This window comes from Leuciscus leuciscus (assembly GCF_965113295.1).
Source record: "Leuciscus leuciscus genome assembly, chromosome: 9".
NCBI classification, from domain to species: Eukaryota; Metazoa; Chordata; class Actinopteri; order Cypriniformes; family Leuciscidae; genus Leuciscus; species Leuciscus leuciscus.
In genome coordinates, this window is record NC_138733.1 from 33,915,287 (window position 1) to 33,930,501 (window position 15,215).

Sequence of the window (15,215 nt, forward strand, 5' to 3'; positions counted from 1 at the left end):
TAATAATATTGTAGATGAAATGGTTAAACTAAAATTGTGGTTTGATGTAAATAAATTATCTTTAAATTTGAACAAGACAAAGTTTATGATATTCAGCAATAAAAGAAAGGAGGAAGTCAGCTTATCTATAAACAATGTAAATATTGAGAAGGTGTCTGAAATGAGATTTTTAGGAGTCACCTTAGATGAGAAATTGACGTGGAAAAGTCATATATTGCATGTAAAAAATAAGATAAAAGCCTATTTATTTTGAATAAGGTTAAATACAGTTTACCGTATAATACAATGAAAATGTTATATTGTTCAATGATTTTGCCTTATTTAAACTATTGTGTAGAAATATGGGGAAATACATATCATAGTAACACTATGCCTTTATTTATTTTACAGAAAAGAGCAATTCGCATTATTTTCAAAGCAGGATATAGAGACCACACAAATCCACTCTTTATTAGGTCAGGATTATTACAATTTAAAGACATTGTAGAATTACAAACTCTATTAGTGATGTTCAAAGCTAGAAGCAAAGCTCTTCCACATGACTTACAAAAGTTATTTGTTTTTACTTCTGAAGATGGAAATCACAGACGGCCGTATGACTTTAAACATTTAATAGCACGAACAAACCTGAAACAAATGTGTTTGTCTGTTGCTGGAGTAAAAGCATGGAATTCTTTAAGGAAAGATTTAAAAAGTTGTAAAAATGTTTTGGAATTTAAAAAGAGTTATAAAAAGAAACAACTTGAATTATATCAAACTGAAAATTGATTTGGACTGTATGTGATCATTGTAAAACGTTTAAACAAATATCAGATATGTTGGAGTTTGGGTGAAGGTGGAGGGAACAATGTTAATGACATCTACTAGTTATGTTTATAAAGGGGGCAGATAAATATAAGAATATTATTCTTCCATCTGCTCCTTTCTGATCATGGAAATGTAAAGGAAAATTCAAATGAATTGTATGTGCCTTGTACAAATAATGCATTTTCATGAAAAGAATAAAGAGAAAATGAATGAAAAATGAATGAATGAAAGTCTCTTCAGAAAATGTTGGACTAAACCACTCAATTCATATGGATTAATTTTACGATCTCTTTATGAACTTTTTGAAGCGTCAAAATGGTAGTTGCCTAGACTGTCAATGGAGGGACAGAAAGCTCTCAGATTATCAAAAAGATCTTCATTTGTGTTCCGAAGATGAACGAAAGTCTTACGGGTTTGGAAAGACATGAAGGAGAGTGATTCATTACATCATTTTAATTTTGGGGGGAACTAACCCTTTTGGGAATCAGTTCAGATGGCCCAATGGTTCCTAACGAAACAAACAACTGTTAGTTCAGATGTTTTTTCTAATGGCTGGTAAAACTTTCTTAGTCGTGATGAATGTTTATCATACTGTGGTCCAAAACTTAAAGAAAGAATTCACATGATGGTTCTACATCTGTGCCAAGCAGGACCAGCTTTCTCATAGCAATCCACTGAGAGTGGTTCCAGGTCAGAGGTCAGGTTCCTGCAGGGGAAAAGCTCATTTATCAACACACTCTCAAACCACTTGATCATGCCACTTCTTCTCTCAAGCCCCGATTTCTGCTCTTGACCCTGAGAGTTAATGCTTCTGTTATCAAGAGCAGGGCAGATTTGAGGCCTGAAAGCCAGTGAAGAGGCACAAGAATTCAGACATTAACTCTCTGAAGTGTCGACACACACACCAGTCACATGCTGGAGGTTTGTACCTTGTAGATAGTGGCATAAGTGTCAGGTCAGGTCAGGTCACAAAGTGTTGAGGTAGCCTAACTTTTCTCATGAGGGTTACCAGCAGTAACATCTTGCTTATGCCACTGTTGTTGTTGTTGTTGTTTTTATACAGTTATATTCAATGAATATTTTATGCATTTCTGCCTGTTTGTTTGAACCCCTTTGATCTGAATTTTGTACAGATCTTGTGGTCTTTGTCTTGAGACCACATGGTCTTAAGTGGGTTTTCATGCATCTTCACTGAGGAGAGGCTTGAGTCTGTAAACTCTGTTTCAGTTAATTTCTCCAATCTCCATATATGATCATGGAGCTCAACCAGAGTAACCATGAGCTTCTTGGTCACCACTCTGACCAAAGCCCTTCTCCATAGATTGCTCAGTTCTGGTCTAGGAAGAGTTACAGTCTTCTTCCATTAGAGGCTACGCTTCTGAACCTTCAATGCAGCAGAATGCTTTTGTAGTCTTCCCCAGATCGGTGTCTTGATACAGTCCCGTCTCTGAGCTCTACAGGCAGATCCTTTTACCTCATGGTTTGGTTTTTGCTTTGATAAAAAAAAAAAAAAAAAAAAAAAAAGGTGTACGAATACTTTTACAATGCACTGTATAAAATCCCGATTCCCGTTTTGTTTTGAGAAAACCCTTTTCTCACTGAATCATGTGATACGCATGACAGCCGCTAGAGGGCAGAATTACAACGTGTTTCTGTCACTATCATTTTTAAACAGGTGACAAGACAGTAAGAATTTTTTAGTCTCATGGCAATTTGTAACTATTCTACGTTTTGGCGAATTCGTCTGAATTTAAGCAGTACAGAGAAATATTAGTGTGATAAACAGTATGTATTGTATGACGAAAACCACTTCATTGAATAACTAATTATATGATGGATACATCAGACTATATGACAAGTTGTAAAGGATTAAACATTTAAATAGCCATTTATTTCTATTGCTTTTAAGAGTACATATTGACAAATAATTAGTTTTCTGATTGGTAGCAGGATTATTCTGAAAAGGTTGCCATCTCATGTTGCATTTTAACATGTCATATTTATGAATTATGAGCAGTTATACACTACTTATCAAGTTTAAGGTCAGCTATATATATATATATATATATATATATATATATAAAATAAAAAAAGTACTTTTATTCTACAAGGACGCATTAACCATTATCCAACTATATTATCCAAAGAATCCAAAAATGGCTTTTTTTCCAATTATATATATTTTTTCACTCAATGATAGCAGGATTAATGTACAACTTTTATCATCTTGACTTGCATTTTAACATTTCATTTTCAAGTTAAAAATACATGAAGTTAATTATTTGCGGTTATGAATTTCCACGACTTCCACATGTAGGAATTCAGCATCTCGATGAAGAAAACACTCGATTCAGCCAAAACAAACCTTTGTTTAAAATCACTTTTATTTCAAGATTTTTAAACTCATACAGATCGTAAGGCGTCTGCACAAAGAACAGTTTCTGCAGAGGTTTAAAAAAAAAATAATCACTTCCCTCAGATGGTGGACGGGTTTTCAAACAAGGTTTGATATAGATGATGTTTTTTTGGTGTTTTCCCTCCCCTCCCCCCTCAATTTTTTTTTTTAATTTCTCAATAATCTTAAATTACAGCTATTATATAATTTCATACTCTTGATTTCTTACAGCAGTCAGACAAAGTGAGAGCAATGACAGAGGAAAAAGTGTTTAAAATCCATTAAATATGTACATAGAGGCTTCACATCACACACACACACACAGACACACGGCAGGCTAAACAGTACTATGAGGGGAGCACATCATGTGTTGATGCATCTATTTACAGGTCCCTATACTTACTACACGATGACACTAGGTTCTCTCTTACGGGGAGGCGTCGGAGGAGAATCAATGTGACTTTCTTTTTTTTTTTTTTACCTTTGCATTTCATTTCCAGTGGGGTGTTTTTGGATAAAAGGGTGGTTCTGATGAGAAATAAGTCCTAAAACCTTAAATAACGTCACACATCCACACACTTTCCCAACCCTGACACAGGGCCAGAGGAGGTCTGCATGCATCGAACTACACTGTAATCCAGGACGAGTTTTAAACCGGACCCTAGACGAGCATTCGCAGTACGACCCTGATTTAAACTCGCAGGACGCCACACGGGGGACGAGGTGTACGTGATAAACATGAGAAGGGACCGGGTTTGAGTGAGAGGAACTGACATCGTGCGTCTCCGGGGATTGGTCCAGGCTACTTGGACACGTTGACCCGGAAGGTGACCCGGCCCATGAACTTGTCGCGCTCGTCGTTGTTGATCAGGTCCGATCCCTCCACCTTGCACTCGATGATGAGCTCAGAGTTGTAGTCTTCCTCAGCCAGCAGAAGCTTCACGGCTACAACGGGCTGGACGTAACCCGCCTGGTGGAGACCACAAAAATTGGAAAAATATGGTAAGAAACTCGGCAATAATTAAATATGGTGATGATTACCTATATTATGATTTTTGGTTCTAGACAAACTTTCCTAGAACTTGAACAAACCCAGAACTTGTTCTTGTGTTCGATCATGTAAAGAAGATACTATTAAATATCTTGGTGTATGGCTTGATTCTAAACCAAATCACATAATCATGTTTTACACAAAGTCAACTTTGGAATTAGTATTTTACATCGATCTTTCGTAGAATTTTTTTAAATTTAGTCTGTATATTAATGATCTCCTGCAACAGTGTGAAGGGACACAAGCACAGATGTATGCTGATGATACGGTTATTTTTACACATGTGAGAACTTTTTCTCAAAAACAAATGTTAAATTTGATGTTTATTAATGGGGAAAAGATAAAATAGTTAACAAGTTAAATTATCTTGGCATAATATTGGACTCAGATCTCAGTTTTAAAAAACATGTAAAGAAAATGGTGAGGAATATTAAATATAACTTGGCAAATTTTAGACAAATAAGACAATGTCTCTCTGTTGATGTAGCAAAGACTTTTATGCATACTACAATCCTTTCTCCCCTCACATGTCTTACTGTCTGACATGTTGGGGTCAAACTGGTGAAACTGATTAAACCCTTAAAATCCCTATATAAACAAACATTACACATTTTTGATAAAAAAAACAAAAACATTTTCATTATTGTAGGATCATAGAGAAACATAATTTTTTGAACTTTGACAATTTTAGACTATTTTAAAGTTTGTGTATGGTTTATAAAATCTTAAATGTCTTGGCTCCTTCTGTATTATGTGACTTTGTTCATTTTCGCTCTGAAAACTCTGTGAGATCTACCAGATTATCATCCATGAGTAATTGTCTGGCTCCCTTTCGTCGTTCTGCATTTGGACTATCGTCTTTCGCATTGAAAGCTAATCAGTGGGATACCCTACCAGAGGATATAAAAGGGTGTAAAGCTCTTGGTCTTTTTAAAGCTACACTGGTTAGGATTTTCTCCCATCTAGCGGTGAAATTGTTTATGACTACCAACTGAACATTACTTTCAAGCCCCTCCCCTTCCGAGGGCGTTTTAACTCCTACGGTGGCCGTATTATTTCAAATCTGCCGGCAGTCACGAGTAATCTCCCTCGCATTCGTCACGGTGCCACTGCGTGTAAAAACGCGAAAGGCGAAGCTTGAATTTACAGGTATGTCCCTCTTTGGCTAATGTATTTTCAAGATGGAGGCGCAACATGGCTTCCGCCATTCGAGCGACTCGCTCAGTGGCGTAACTTGGTTTTAAAAAGTGGGTGGGACAGGTTGGGTGGGGGTTGCTAATACAATGCTAAATCAGATATATGTACCTTAATGGTCCAGTGGTAGAACTTTCGCTAAGCGTGTCAGAGGTTCTGGGTTCTAATCCGCACTCGTATAGTTTTTTTTTTTCTCGTATAGTTTTTTTTTCTCATCAAAACCGATTATGTTCATCAGTGGTTGTATATCAAGCATGGACACGTTTGTGTGCATTATGTTTTGTGATTTCACCAGAACGAATAGAGAGTATCCGCAACGGATTGAAGCGCGCGTCGAGTGAAGACAGTGGCACACAAGAGAACACTGTATCCGCGCCTCTGATCGCAGCGGCAACGAGCACTTTGATCACTTGATTTAAAAAAAAACACATTTCAGCTCTAGATCGTCTCTTATTTAAAAAACGAACGAAATGAATGCTCTGCCAGTTAACTGGGGATGTTTTATTTATTTGTAGAATTGGTACATTCGTGCCGAGAGATGTTTTAAAAAGTGGTGGGGACAATATCAACCCTGGCAAAAAGTGGTGGGGACATGTCCCACCCGCAAATTACGCCTATGGACTCGCTCGTATGTATTCTAAATGGCAGATTCTATGCTTACGAGAATACTTGATTAGCTGGTAGAAGTAATTACACATTAATGAGCACATATCATTTTGAAAGAACAAAGTGTTTTTTGCTAAGAATCAACTTAAAACAATTACACAGTGTAGCTTTAAATTGAAGTTAAATTTTTTTTTTTTTTATCGAACCAACTCTGTAAATTACGGAGCCCCTGAGGGGACCTTTGCAAAAAAAAAATAATAATACGGACTTTCGTGTGCGCACGAGAAACTTTTCGCGTGCGCACGCGTTACAATTTCCTGTTTGGTTATAGTGTCATTACTACAAATGTGGGAAAAGGGATGAGATGAGAGTGTGCTTGGAGCATGCCTCTAGAGATTTGTCTTATTATAGGGAGTTTGCATTTGAGATTGTTTGTGGACTGTGCTTTACTGTAAGAAAAAAAGCATGAATATCACATAAATGAATATCAGGTCCCACATCATGGATTACATAATCAGAGAGTAGCCCATTTCTTTTCTTTTTGAATTGTTTCGTTTAAAGACATTTCAAGCTATCTTCAGATGTATTTCTCATGTATGTGAGGCATACACTGAGTTTCGGTTAATTTATGATGAGATGCGCTCCAGTTCACGTGCAATGCAAGTGACCGCGCCGGCGCCTCCATGATTATATTGTCTGCTATATATTTGCCTCTCATTTATTAAATACAGGTAATTGGTTGATGAAAAAATTATTAAAATTAAGATACAATTTATACAAAATGAAATTCACTTTAAACAAAGGCTTTCTACAAAACAAAACTTAATGAACACATTTGTAGTAATGACACTATAACCAAACCAGAAATTGTAACGCGTGCGCACGCGAAACTCAATATTATTATTTTTTTATAAAAAAACTGAAAAAACTCAGTTTAATTTATTTATTTTTTTTGGCCCTGATAGTACCGGTATGTGTGTGAATGCATGTTTTTATTGAATGTGAACACATAGGTATTGTCTGTGTAATTGTATGTTAGTGTTGACCTGCCTGGGGACTACGGATGAAAATCTGCCTTTGGCTAAATCCGGTACAATGCATGAAATGGAAATATTTATGTTGGTGAAAAATTGTACATGGTCCCTTTATAAATAAATAAAGAAGAAGAAGAAAAAAACAGCATCTAAATTAGATGTCGTTTCGATTAACACAGCGTATAATAATCTTTGCCAGAATCATTTTGGGATGTTGTTTTTTTACTCTGTATAATGCATGATGCACTCCAATGCTCATAGAAGACATTCATTGGCTTCAATTTATAATATTACTTTAATTATCTCAGTCATGTAAAACAATACTTTGTACCTTTTTCTTTAAACTACCAAGTTAGACATTCTTCCCAGACGCATTTCCTTGTTCCTCATGCACAAAAAAACACTTTTATATTTAAAGCCCAAATAGACTGGAATAATTTACCTGCAGACATTACAGATCCTGTACATCATTTCAGTCGTTTAAACAATCTTTGTCATCTTATTTTACGTTTTTTTTGGGTTGTTTTTTTTTATTTATTTATTGGTTGTTTTTTTATTTATTTCTTGTTTTATACTTGATGTTCATTTACACTTATATTCACTGATCATTATATTTTGTTGTACATTCATTATTGACTATTCTGGTAACTTGGTAGTGTAATATTTTTGTTTTGTTTTGTTGTTTATGTACTGATAATTGTATTTTATGTTTTGTTTCTGTTATTACGTTGTGATTGTGTTGCGTTTGGCCCCCTTGAAAATGAGACTGTACATCTCAAGAGGTTAATCCTAATAAATAGACTAAATTCTTATATTTTTGTTTGATACATGTGTAAAACGTCTATAATTTTTTTTTTCTTTTTTAAATATTTGGGTTTATTCCTTAAAAATGACTTCTCCCATTAACAGCACAATCAAAATACCAATCATCATTTATTTTATATATTTTCTGTACATAGAATATACACTTTAAAATGTAAATACTTTTAAATATGCATTTTATATTATAGATTATATATTTTCTATATATCAAATATGCAAAGAATGTTTTTTTTTTATTTAAACATTAAAATAATATATAAGTGACAATTGTTTACATTTCTACATATAAAATATACATATAATATTAAAAAATATATACACATTTACATTTATAAAATAAATATTATATGTATATTTTATGTTTAATACATAAAAAACAAGCCCTTATTTTTACATCTCCCATTAAAGGAACAATCAGACCAGTTCATTTAAAATCAATTTTATATGACATATTTTTGTATACGTCTATATTTTCATACATTACACTTTAAAACGTATTAAAATATTTTATATGAAAGATGTATACATTTTCTATACATCAAATAATTCATTTTCATTCATAATAAAATTCAAGAATTCATTAAAAGTTACATTTATATTTTATTATATTTTTTAAATATGTCAAATATATTTATATTTTATACATGTCATATTTTTCACATTATTTATTCTGACAATGGTCACCACTATATTGTGCATCTCCACATTTAAACACTGTGATCTAGCTGCATTGTACTCACATGCAATTTCTTGCCATAATAGGGGTAGTAACTCTTGTCCAGTATGCCCTCAGTGGGGAAATACTGCATCTGCAGGGGAGTTTCTCTCTGTACCTGGAGACACGACGACAAAGGGTGAGATCACACTGCTGCACTTCATAGACAATGTGTCATGTGACTCATGAGCAGTTGCCAGTAGCAACAGACTGCCCTCACATCACTCAAACTGATGACAAGGAAAAATAAGACCCTCTTCAAATGCACAAAGACATTAGATATTTCATAAAGCATGTTACACACACACACAGAACAACCTTTCATACAATACAGACAGGATTTTGCATCATGTACTGTATATGAACGCATGAATCCATAACTCTCTGCTCGCAGTCCATCCAGCAGTAGCAGGAAGCAACAAACTGTTTCAGGAACAGTTGCAAGGTTCTGATCCTAATGTGCATTCAGCAATCGGTTCATCTTTCATTAAGTGAACCGAATGAGATGATATGCTGGAAGCCGTAAGCTTTTGAAATGGCTGTATATCTAGAGAAAGGTCAAAGTGATGCATGCTTGCAGACAGCGTAAGTCCAACGAAAAAGAAGATCATAAAAACACTAAAAGGTGTTAAGTTAGTCATTTTAAAGCATCAAACGACTACAAACCATGATTCATGATTTAATAATCAAATTCAAATAAAGAATGTAATTATTAAGAATCAGCACAGAAGCTCAAAAAGTGCAGAGTTTCATTCGTTGCTTTCACACAAACTGCTTTGGCTGTAAATATACAGCATTCATTCAACGCAAACTAGAAATTGTTAGAGAAATTCACTTTACTCCTGTTCGATACTACAATTTATGTAAAAATAATCTGTTTACAATTTATGAATGACCACTACTGTGCATTCACTATATTTTCACAATAGTTGTTTGATAAGGGGTGGTATCAAAATGTGTAAAACACCAAACACAGTTGCTTGTGCGCTAACAGATGTGGTATTATCACTGGAAAAGTTAACGTCAAAAACGCAATGGCTTTTCTTGTGTGAAAGTCCCAGTGAAACATTGCAAGGACTATTTGTAGAAGTTTGTTTAGTAAGAAATGGCAAGATAGAAACAGCAGAATTATCAGCATAATTTAGCAAAAGCGTTAAAAGTTCAGAGGACAGAGAGTTCCTGAAGGAGCAGAGAGCACTTCCTTGTGTCCACTGTATACCTTCAAGGGTCACACGGGTGAGAGCTCTCAGAGAAGTCATGAGGTACAAGAATGACTAAAAGATAAGGGGCAGTAAAGAAGTTCTCATGGGAGTCGAGTCAAAAACAGTGCAGGTCTGATAGGAACGGCTCACATCTGCAGCAAAGAACTACGTCAAGGAAGCAAACAAGTGTTTGAAATGGGTCCAACATTGCATAACTCGTGCCTGATATCGGTTAGATGTTTGTGGACGTGTTCGTAAGAATTCGTAAGAGGTTTCTGAGGTCAAAAGGCAATGTTTTGCAAGGGAAAAAAAAATATTACTATGTCAATAAAATCAATTGGAATACCTGGAAAAACCATGAATTTGACCCAAACACATTTAACTTATGTGTGGTAGATTCCCAATAGCAACTGTTTACACCTGATATGGTGATCCAAAAATAAGTGCTCAATAAGCACTTGTAATGTAAACATTAATGTGGCCTGAACAACCCTAAAGAGCTGTCATGTTTACAAGGTAACCGGCTGCTACAGTGAATAGTGATGATTTTGCCTGGTTCAAGGCATCAAATCTGAACTAAATCACAGGGTTTTGCCTGGTTCATGGCATCAAGATATTTTGAGTTTGGTGTGAGCACTTAGTAGCAAGTAGACAGGATATTGTCAATGTAAAAAACTGTTTGTTCGTTTACATGTCATAATTTGGTCCCTTCCTATACAAGTTGATCCTTTCTGACCAGAATACGATGTCAAGTGTAGCAAACCTTCTGCTAATAGACCTTAATATGCTCGTTGCGTAGCCATACCTTGGACTAAGGGTGTCTTATCCTACTGGAGGACCACCTTTCAGTAGAGTTGATCACTAGCTCAAATAAGCATCCCTGAACCATCTAATCAAGGGCTTCAGGATCACTAGAAACTCCCAGGCAGGAGCTGAACTCTGCAGGAAAGCGGCCCTCGTGGAGCATGATGGGATACCCCTGGTCCCCAAAGTATGGCTGAGCAAACCACCTAACATGCTACCCTTCCACCAATAAAGGGTTGCCTGCTAAGTCAGCGCTAAAAGAAAACAACTGACAGATTGGAAATGTCTTCACTATGCCCGAAAATGAACACGCAATGACGTACACCCTTAGTTTAAAAGCATTCCACAATTTGCATGTTAATGCTAGATGTATACGGAAATCTTGTGATTGAATTATTCGAATCAGATGTTAATATCAGGAATAAACATGGGTGCCTATGGTGTGGAAGGACCCACCGCTAGGGTTGTTCTACCAAGACACTATGCGTTTCCTTCTCAATGGCTGGGGGATCTGAAGGTATACATCATTTCTAGAAAGAGGGCAGTTAAAAGCACCATAGACAAAGCAGTACAGGAGAGAGGCAGCAAAGAGATGGAAAAGGCCCGGGACAAGGACCCTGGGGAAACAATGGGAAGGGAGGGGGGCCCAACATCTTACCCACCATTAATACTGCTGACCCTATAGGCAGCGTGGAGAGAGACCAGATACAAACAGATGTGTGAAAACCCAAGATGGGAAACAAGCACATTAATTCAGACTCGCACCATCATGATACACTCATCCTGACATTGTCGTCACTGTGATTCTGCCAAATAAGACATGTTCTTGGATCAACCTATTTTGTTGATCACGGAACAGCTTTTCTGTCTGAAAAATTAAGCCTCATCCATATCCCTACCCCTAAACCTAACCCGACCCAAAACGTATCCCTAAAATCAGAGGGTAATGATAGGTGAATAACACTGATGTAGAAGCAACTAACCCTGGTTATAGGCCTACTTGTAACTTGACATAAACCGTAAACTTGTCCCTCAAATCTGATTGGTTGATTGGAATGTTGTTCCAGGATCAACAAAGATGTTGACCCAGGAACATGTTGTACTTGGTGAAACCACGTTACACCTAATATTGTACACATTTAAGCTAGTATACAATGTATGATGTAGGAATTACCTTGGCTGCGCAGCTGATACGTGGGTCTCCTTTTGGCCTAAGCCCAATAACCTGCAAAGGATAAGGAACATATACACTGAACAAACATCCTTAGATAATGATCCGACTACTTCCACAACAGCATAACACTTCAGTTGACGAACTAATGAAACACAGAAATGTATAAACAAGTCTGGTCTCTCATTCTTCAAAGGGGAAGTGATGAATTTCTGAGATGCAATTACAATACAACAATTTTGGAAGTTTTTGTCCATGCATGAGCACCATGGCTCAATTTGTCTGGAGAACATATGAAGACCTCCGATGCAAAAGCCTCTAAAAGCCACCTCTGCCAAAAATGACATAATATTGAGTGAATGCTCTACGCACATCTCCGTTCATCAAATACTTTCACTTCAAACTCACTAAATCCCAGCCTCAGCCCATTCAGAAATGCCAGTACTTGGGTAGAAACCTATACATAGGAGCCTGATAAAAAATGTAATATTATTAAACAAAAACTTTAGACGGACTTGGAGGCTTTTGCATCTGAAGTCTTCATATGCTAACAGCTAGCCTGCGTTTTCACCAGTAGGTACCTTTTACTGGGAAGCACGTAAAAACATGTGACTCACTCGATTCATCTTGACTAGGATGCATGGCTGGCCCTCTGAATAACCAAAATTGCTATCAGCCAGTCCAGAGCACTGTCGTAGAAAACTTCTCTTGAACTGGCAGGCCTTCTTCTCCACAACAACATCATCACCTTGCTCAAAGTACTCCCCCTTGGTACAGATCTGGTTCCCATCCTGTAGCGAGTCATTGTACGCTGAAGTAACAAAAGAGAGAGAACAGATAGTGAGATAACGGTGCTGAGCTGAAAATCATCAACAGTAGTTTGATACAATTGTGTGGTTGGGAGACGTTTTTTCTTGTCTACAAGTGTGGCCAATTTGGAAGTCTTTGAGTGCTCCAAATAAGAGCTTAAAAGCCCCCCCAAAATGGTTTGAGAAGCGCAACATTCCCTGTTTGATATGTCCAGTTGAGGAAAGACATATCAAAAGTTGTACTGCTCTTTGAACTGCTAATAGTTTTAGTTTAAAATCAAGGTCAGAATTGGGACATTTCTACTTGAGACCAACTTTAACATAAGAAAAATAATCATAGTTGTCTTTAGCACCCAGTAGGCATCACATTTGATGAGTAAAGAACTTTATGACTGTTAAAAGTATGTTCTATATGGTAATGAAATCCAGACATACTACATCCGCCATGTCTGATTTGTCATATGACCTACGGCACTTCACAACTCCTCTCCTTTGGGCTAAAGGGATAGTAAAATGTCCATCAGATGCACAGTTCAGAATCTCGTCAGAAGTAGGAGGTTTTCTAAATACTATAAACTTCTGTGAATACTCATGTCAAACATTTACCCTAAACTATATAGTATGGAAGTAGGCATATTCGAATGCAGGGCATGTTTTACACACCAGTTTCTGCACATATTTTCGAAACAGGGTTTAACAATGTAATGGAGGAACTTATTGACTTTTAGTTCTAAAATGAATGTCATGTTTGTCATTAACCACGGACCTGGATCCTGCTCATCTCGACTAAAATCACAGTTGTGGATTTCCAAAAGAGTAGAAGTTGGAATTGTGACTTCAAGAGGTGATCTTTGCACTTTTAGCAAGCAAGATAATTGAACATAGCATCAAACAAACCACTGAACCATGATTTGCTATTGCTAATGCTAGTCTAAATGCCTCTGAGCAGCAGATGATGTCATTTATATTTCTGGTCCATTTTCCCAGAGTAGAAACACTTCTACTTCAGTGTATCTCCTAAAACTAACATCTAGATAACCTTAAAACTAATTGACTTAAAGCCACAAGACTCCAATTTTGATTGCATGGGGTCCTTAAATGAGTCACTCATGACTAATGTATTAGATCATTAGTGATCTATTTAAGTAAGACTTTGGCAGCATGTCCGAAAGCTGAAAAATGCTGCCTCCAGCCATGGTCACACTAGACTATGAGCATGCAAAATTTAACTTATAACAATAGTAATAAACTGAAATCTTTTTTTTTTTTTTTTTTTATCTACTCGACTTTACAGCAAAGATATTGTTGAATTAATTCAGCTAAAAGGTCATGCCGTGATGTATTGATCTTTTACTTGTCACACGTCTTCACGTGATGCAAATTCGCGGCTCAATGTTCACCAAACTTGAACTTTTGACCGCAGAAAAAAACTTTTTGCATGAGCTTGCGTCTGTGGCCTGACGCATTCGCATGTGTATGAATGGAAGTCAATGGAACGAAAAATGTAGTGTGAACGCCCCTTTCGGAGCAAGGTATGAAGGCATCAAGGCATGTCCAAATCCAATGTTAGCTTCACTTCCTGTCTCCTGAGATACCTTCATCTGATTGAAGGCAGCATAGATGTATCCTTCACTGCCTTGAATATCCCACAATCCTGTGCTTTCAATTATGTGACCGTTAAGCTAAAAAATAAAGATGGTGTCTGAAAGTTGCGGTTGGTGGACAGCATGTGTGTAAATGTACGTTTTTGACCAACTTTTTCCACTTTTACTTTTAGAAATTACCATCGTGGAAATTAAATATTTGCTTGGTTGTCACCAAAGTTCGCTCTATTTTGTTGTAGATCATTAAACTGTTATTCTGCCTCAGAAGTGTGTCCGAAATCGGTTTCGTGAGGTACCTTCATGCGCAAACACTGCCTACAAAGTCATTGCCTGATAAGGCAGTGAGGCAACAAGTCAGCTGCCAACGTTTCCGGATGCAGCCTTTAAGTTCTACGTCCTCAAGTGGGGTGGTGATCGCATACAGCTGAGAACAATTTGTGCAAATTCAAGCACATTTAACCATCAGCAATGGGAGTATTACGAAGATCACATTCAAACCATCCAGACAGAGGCTACACAAGGGGGACATTATCTGAGAGGTTTATGTATTGAGAGAAGCAAATCAAAAGAAACTGAAAACATTTCACTATTTAGGCCACTTCCTAATACACCTTTTATATTATGATGGATTTTAAGTCCTCTTATTGTCTTGCAAAATATCTGACTACGCCACCTCCTCCTGATTACTGAAAGATGATGTGTATTTTCAGTTAACTTTAGTCAGATGCATTTACATTGTTACTGTGTCTCAGATGTAATCAACTCTATCTGTATCTGTAAAGGTGTGAACCAAATGGCCCATACAGGTGTATGGCCTATATAAACTGAATGGCCCATACAGGTGTATGGCCCACAGATTGATTGGTGTGAATGACAAAGAAACAGCATTGCACAGAGTAGATCGATCTCCTATGGGAGGCCCTAACAGTTTTCTATTGTTTGTAGCACATTTGTCTTCATGTATAAAGCTCTGTCTCACAGACAAAACTTTGGGATAAGAT

General features: G+C 36.7%; 1 protein-coding gene across 1 annotated transcript in view; it reads right to left on the bottom strand.

Annotated features, from left to right (window-relative positions):
- Positions 1-3,172: 3,172 nt before the first annotated feature.
- The window catches only part of atp1b3b (ATPase Na+/K+ transporting subunit beta 3b), a 30,296-nt gene continuing 18,253 nt past the window's right edge, over positions 3,173-15,215 (bottom strand). The window contains exons 4-7 of the mRNA XM_082179159.1: positions 12,419-12,612; positions 11,805-11,855; positions 8,650-8,742; positions 3,173-4,172 (exon numbers count right to left, since the gene is read on the bottom strand). Coding sequence (XP_082035285.1) covers positions 4,005-4,172; positions 8,650-8,742; positions 11,805-11,855; positions 12,419-12,612 — 506 coding nt within the window. The 3' untranslated portion in view covers positions 3,173-4,004. The remainder of the gene's footprint in view (positions 4,173-8,649; positions 8,743-11,804; positions 11,856-12,418; positions 12,613-15,215) is intronic.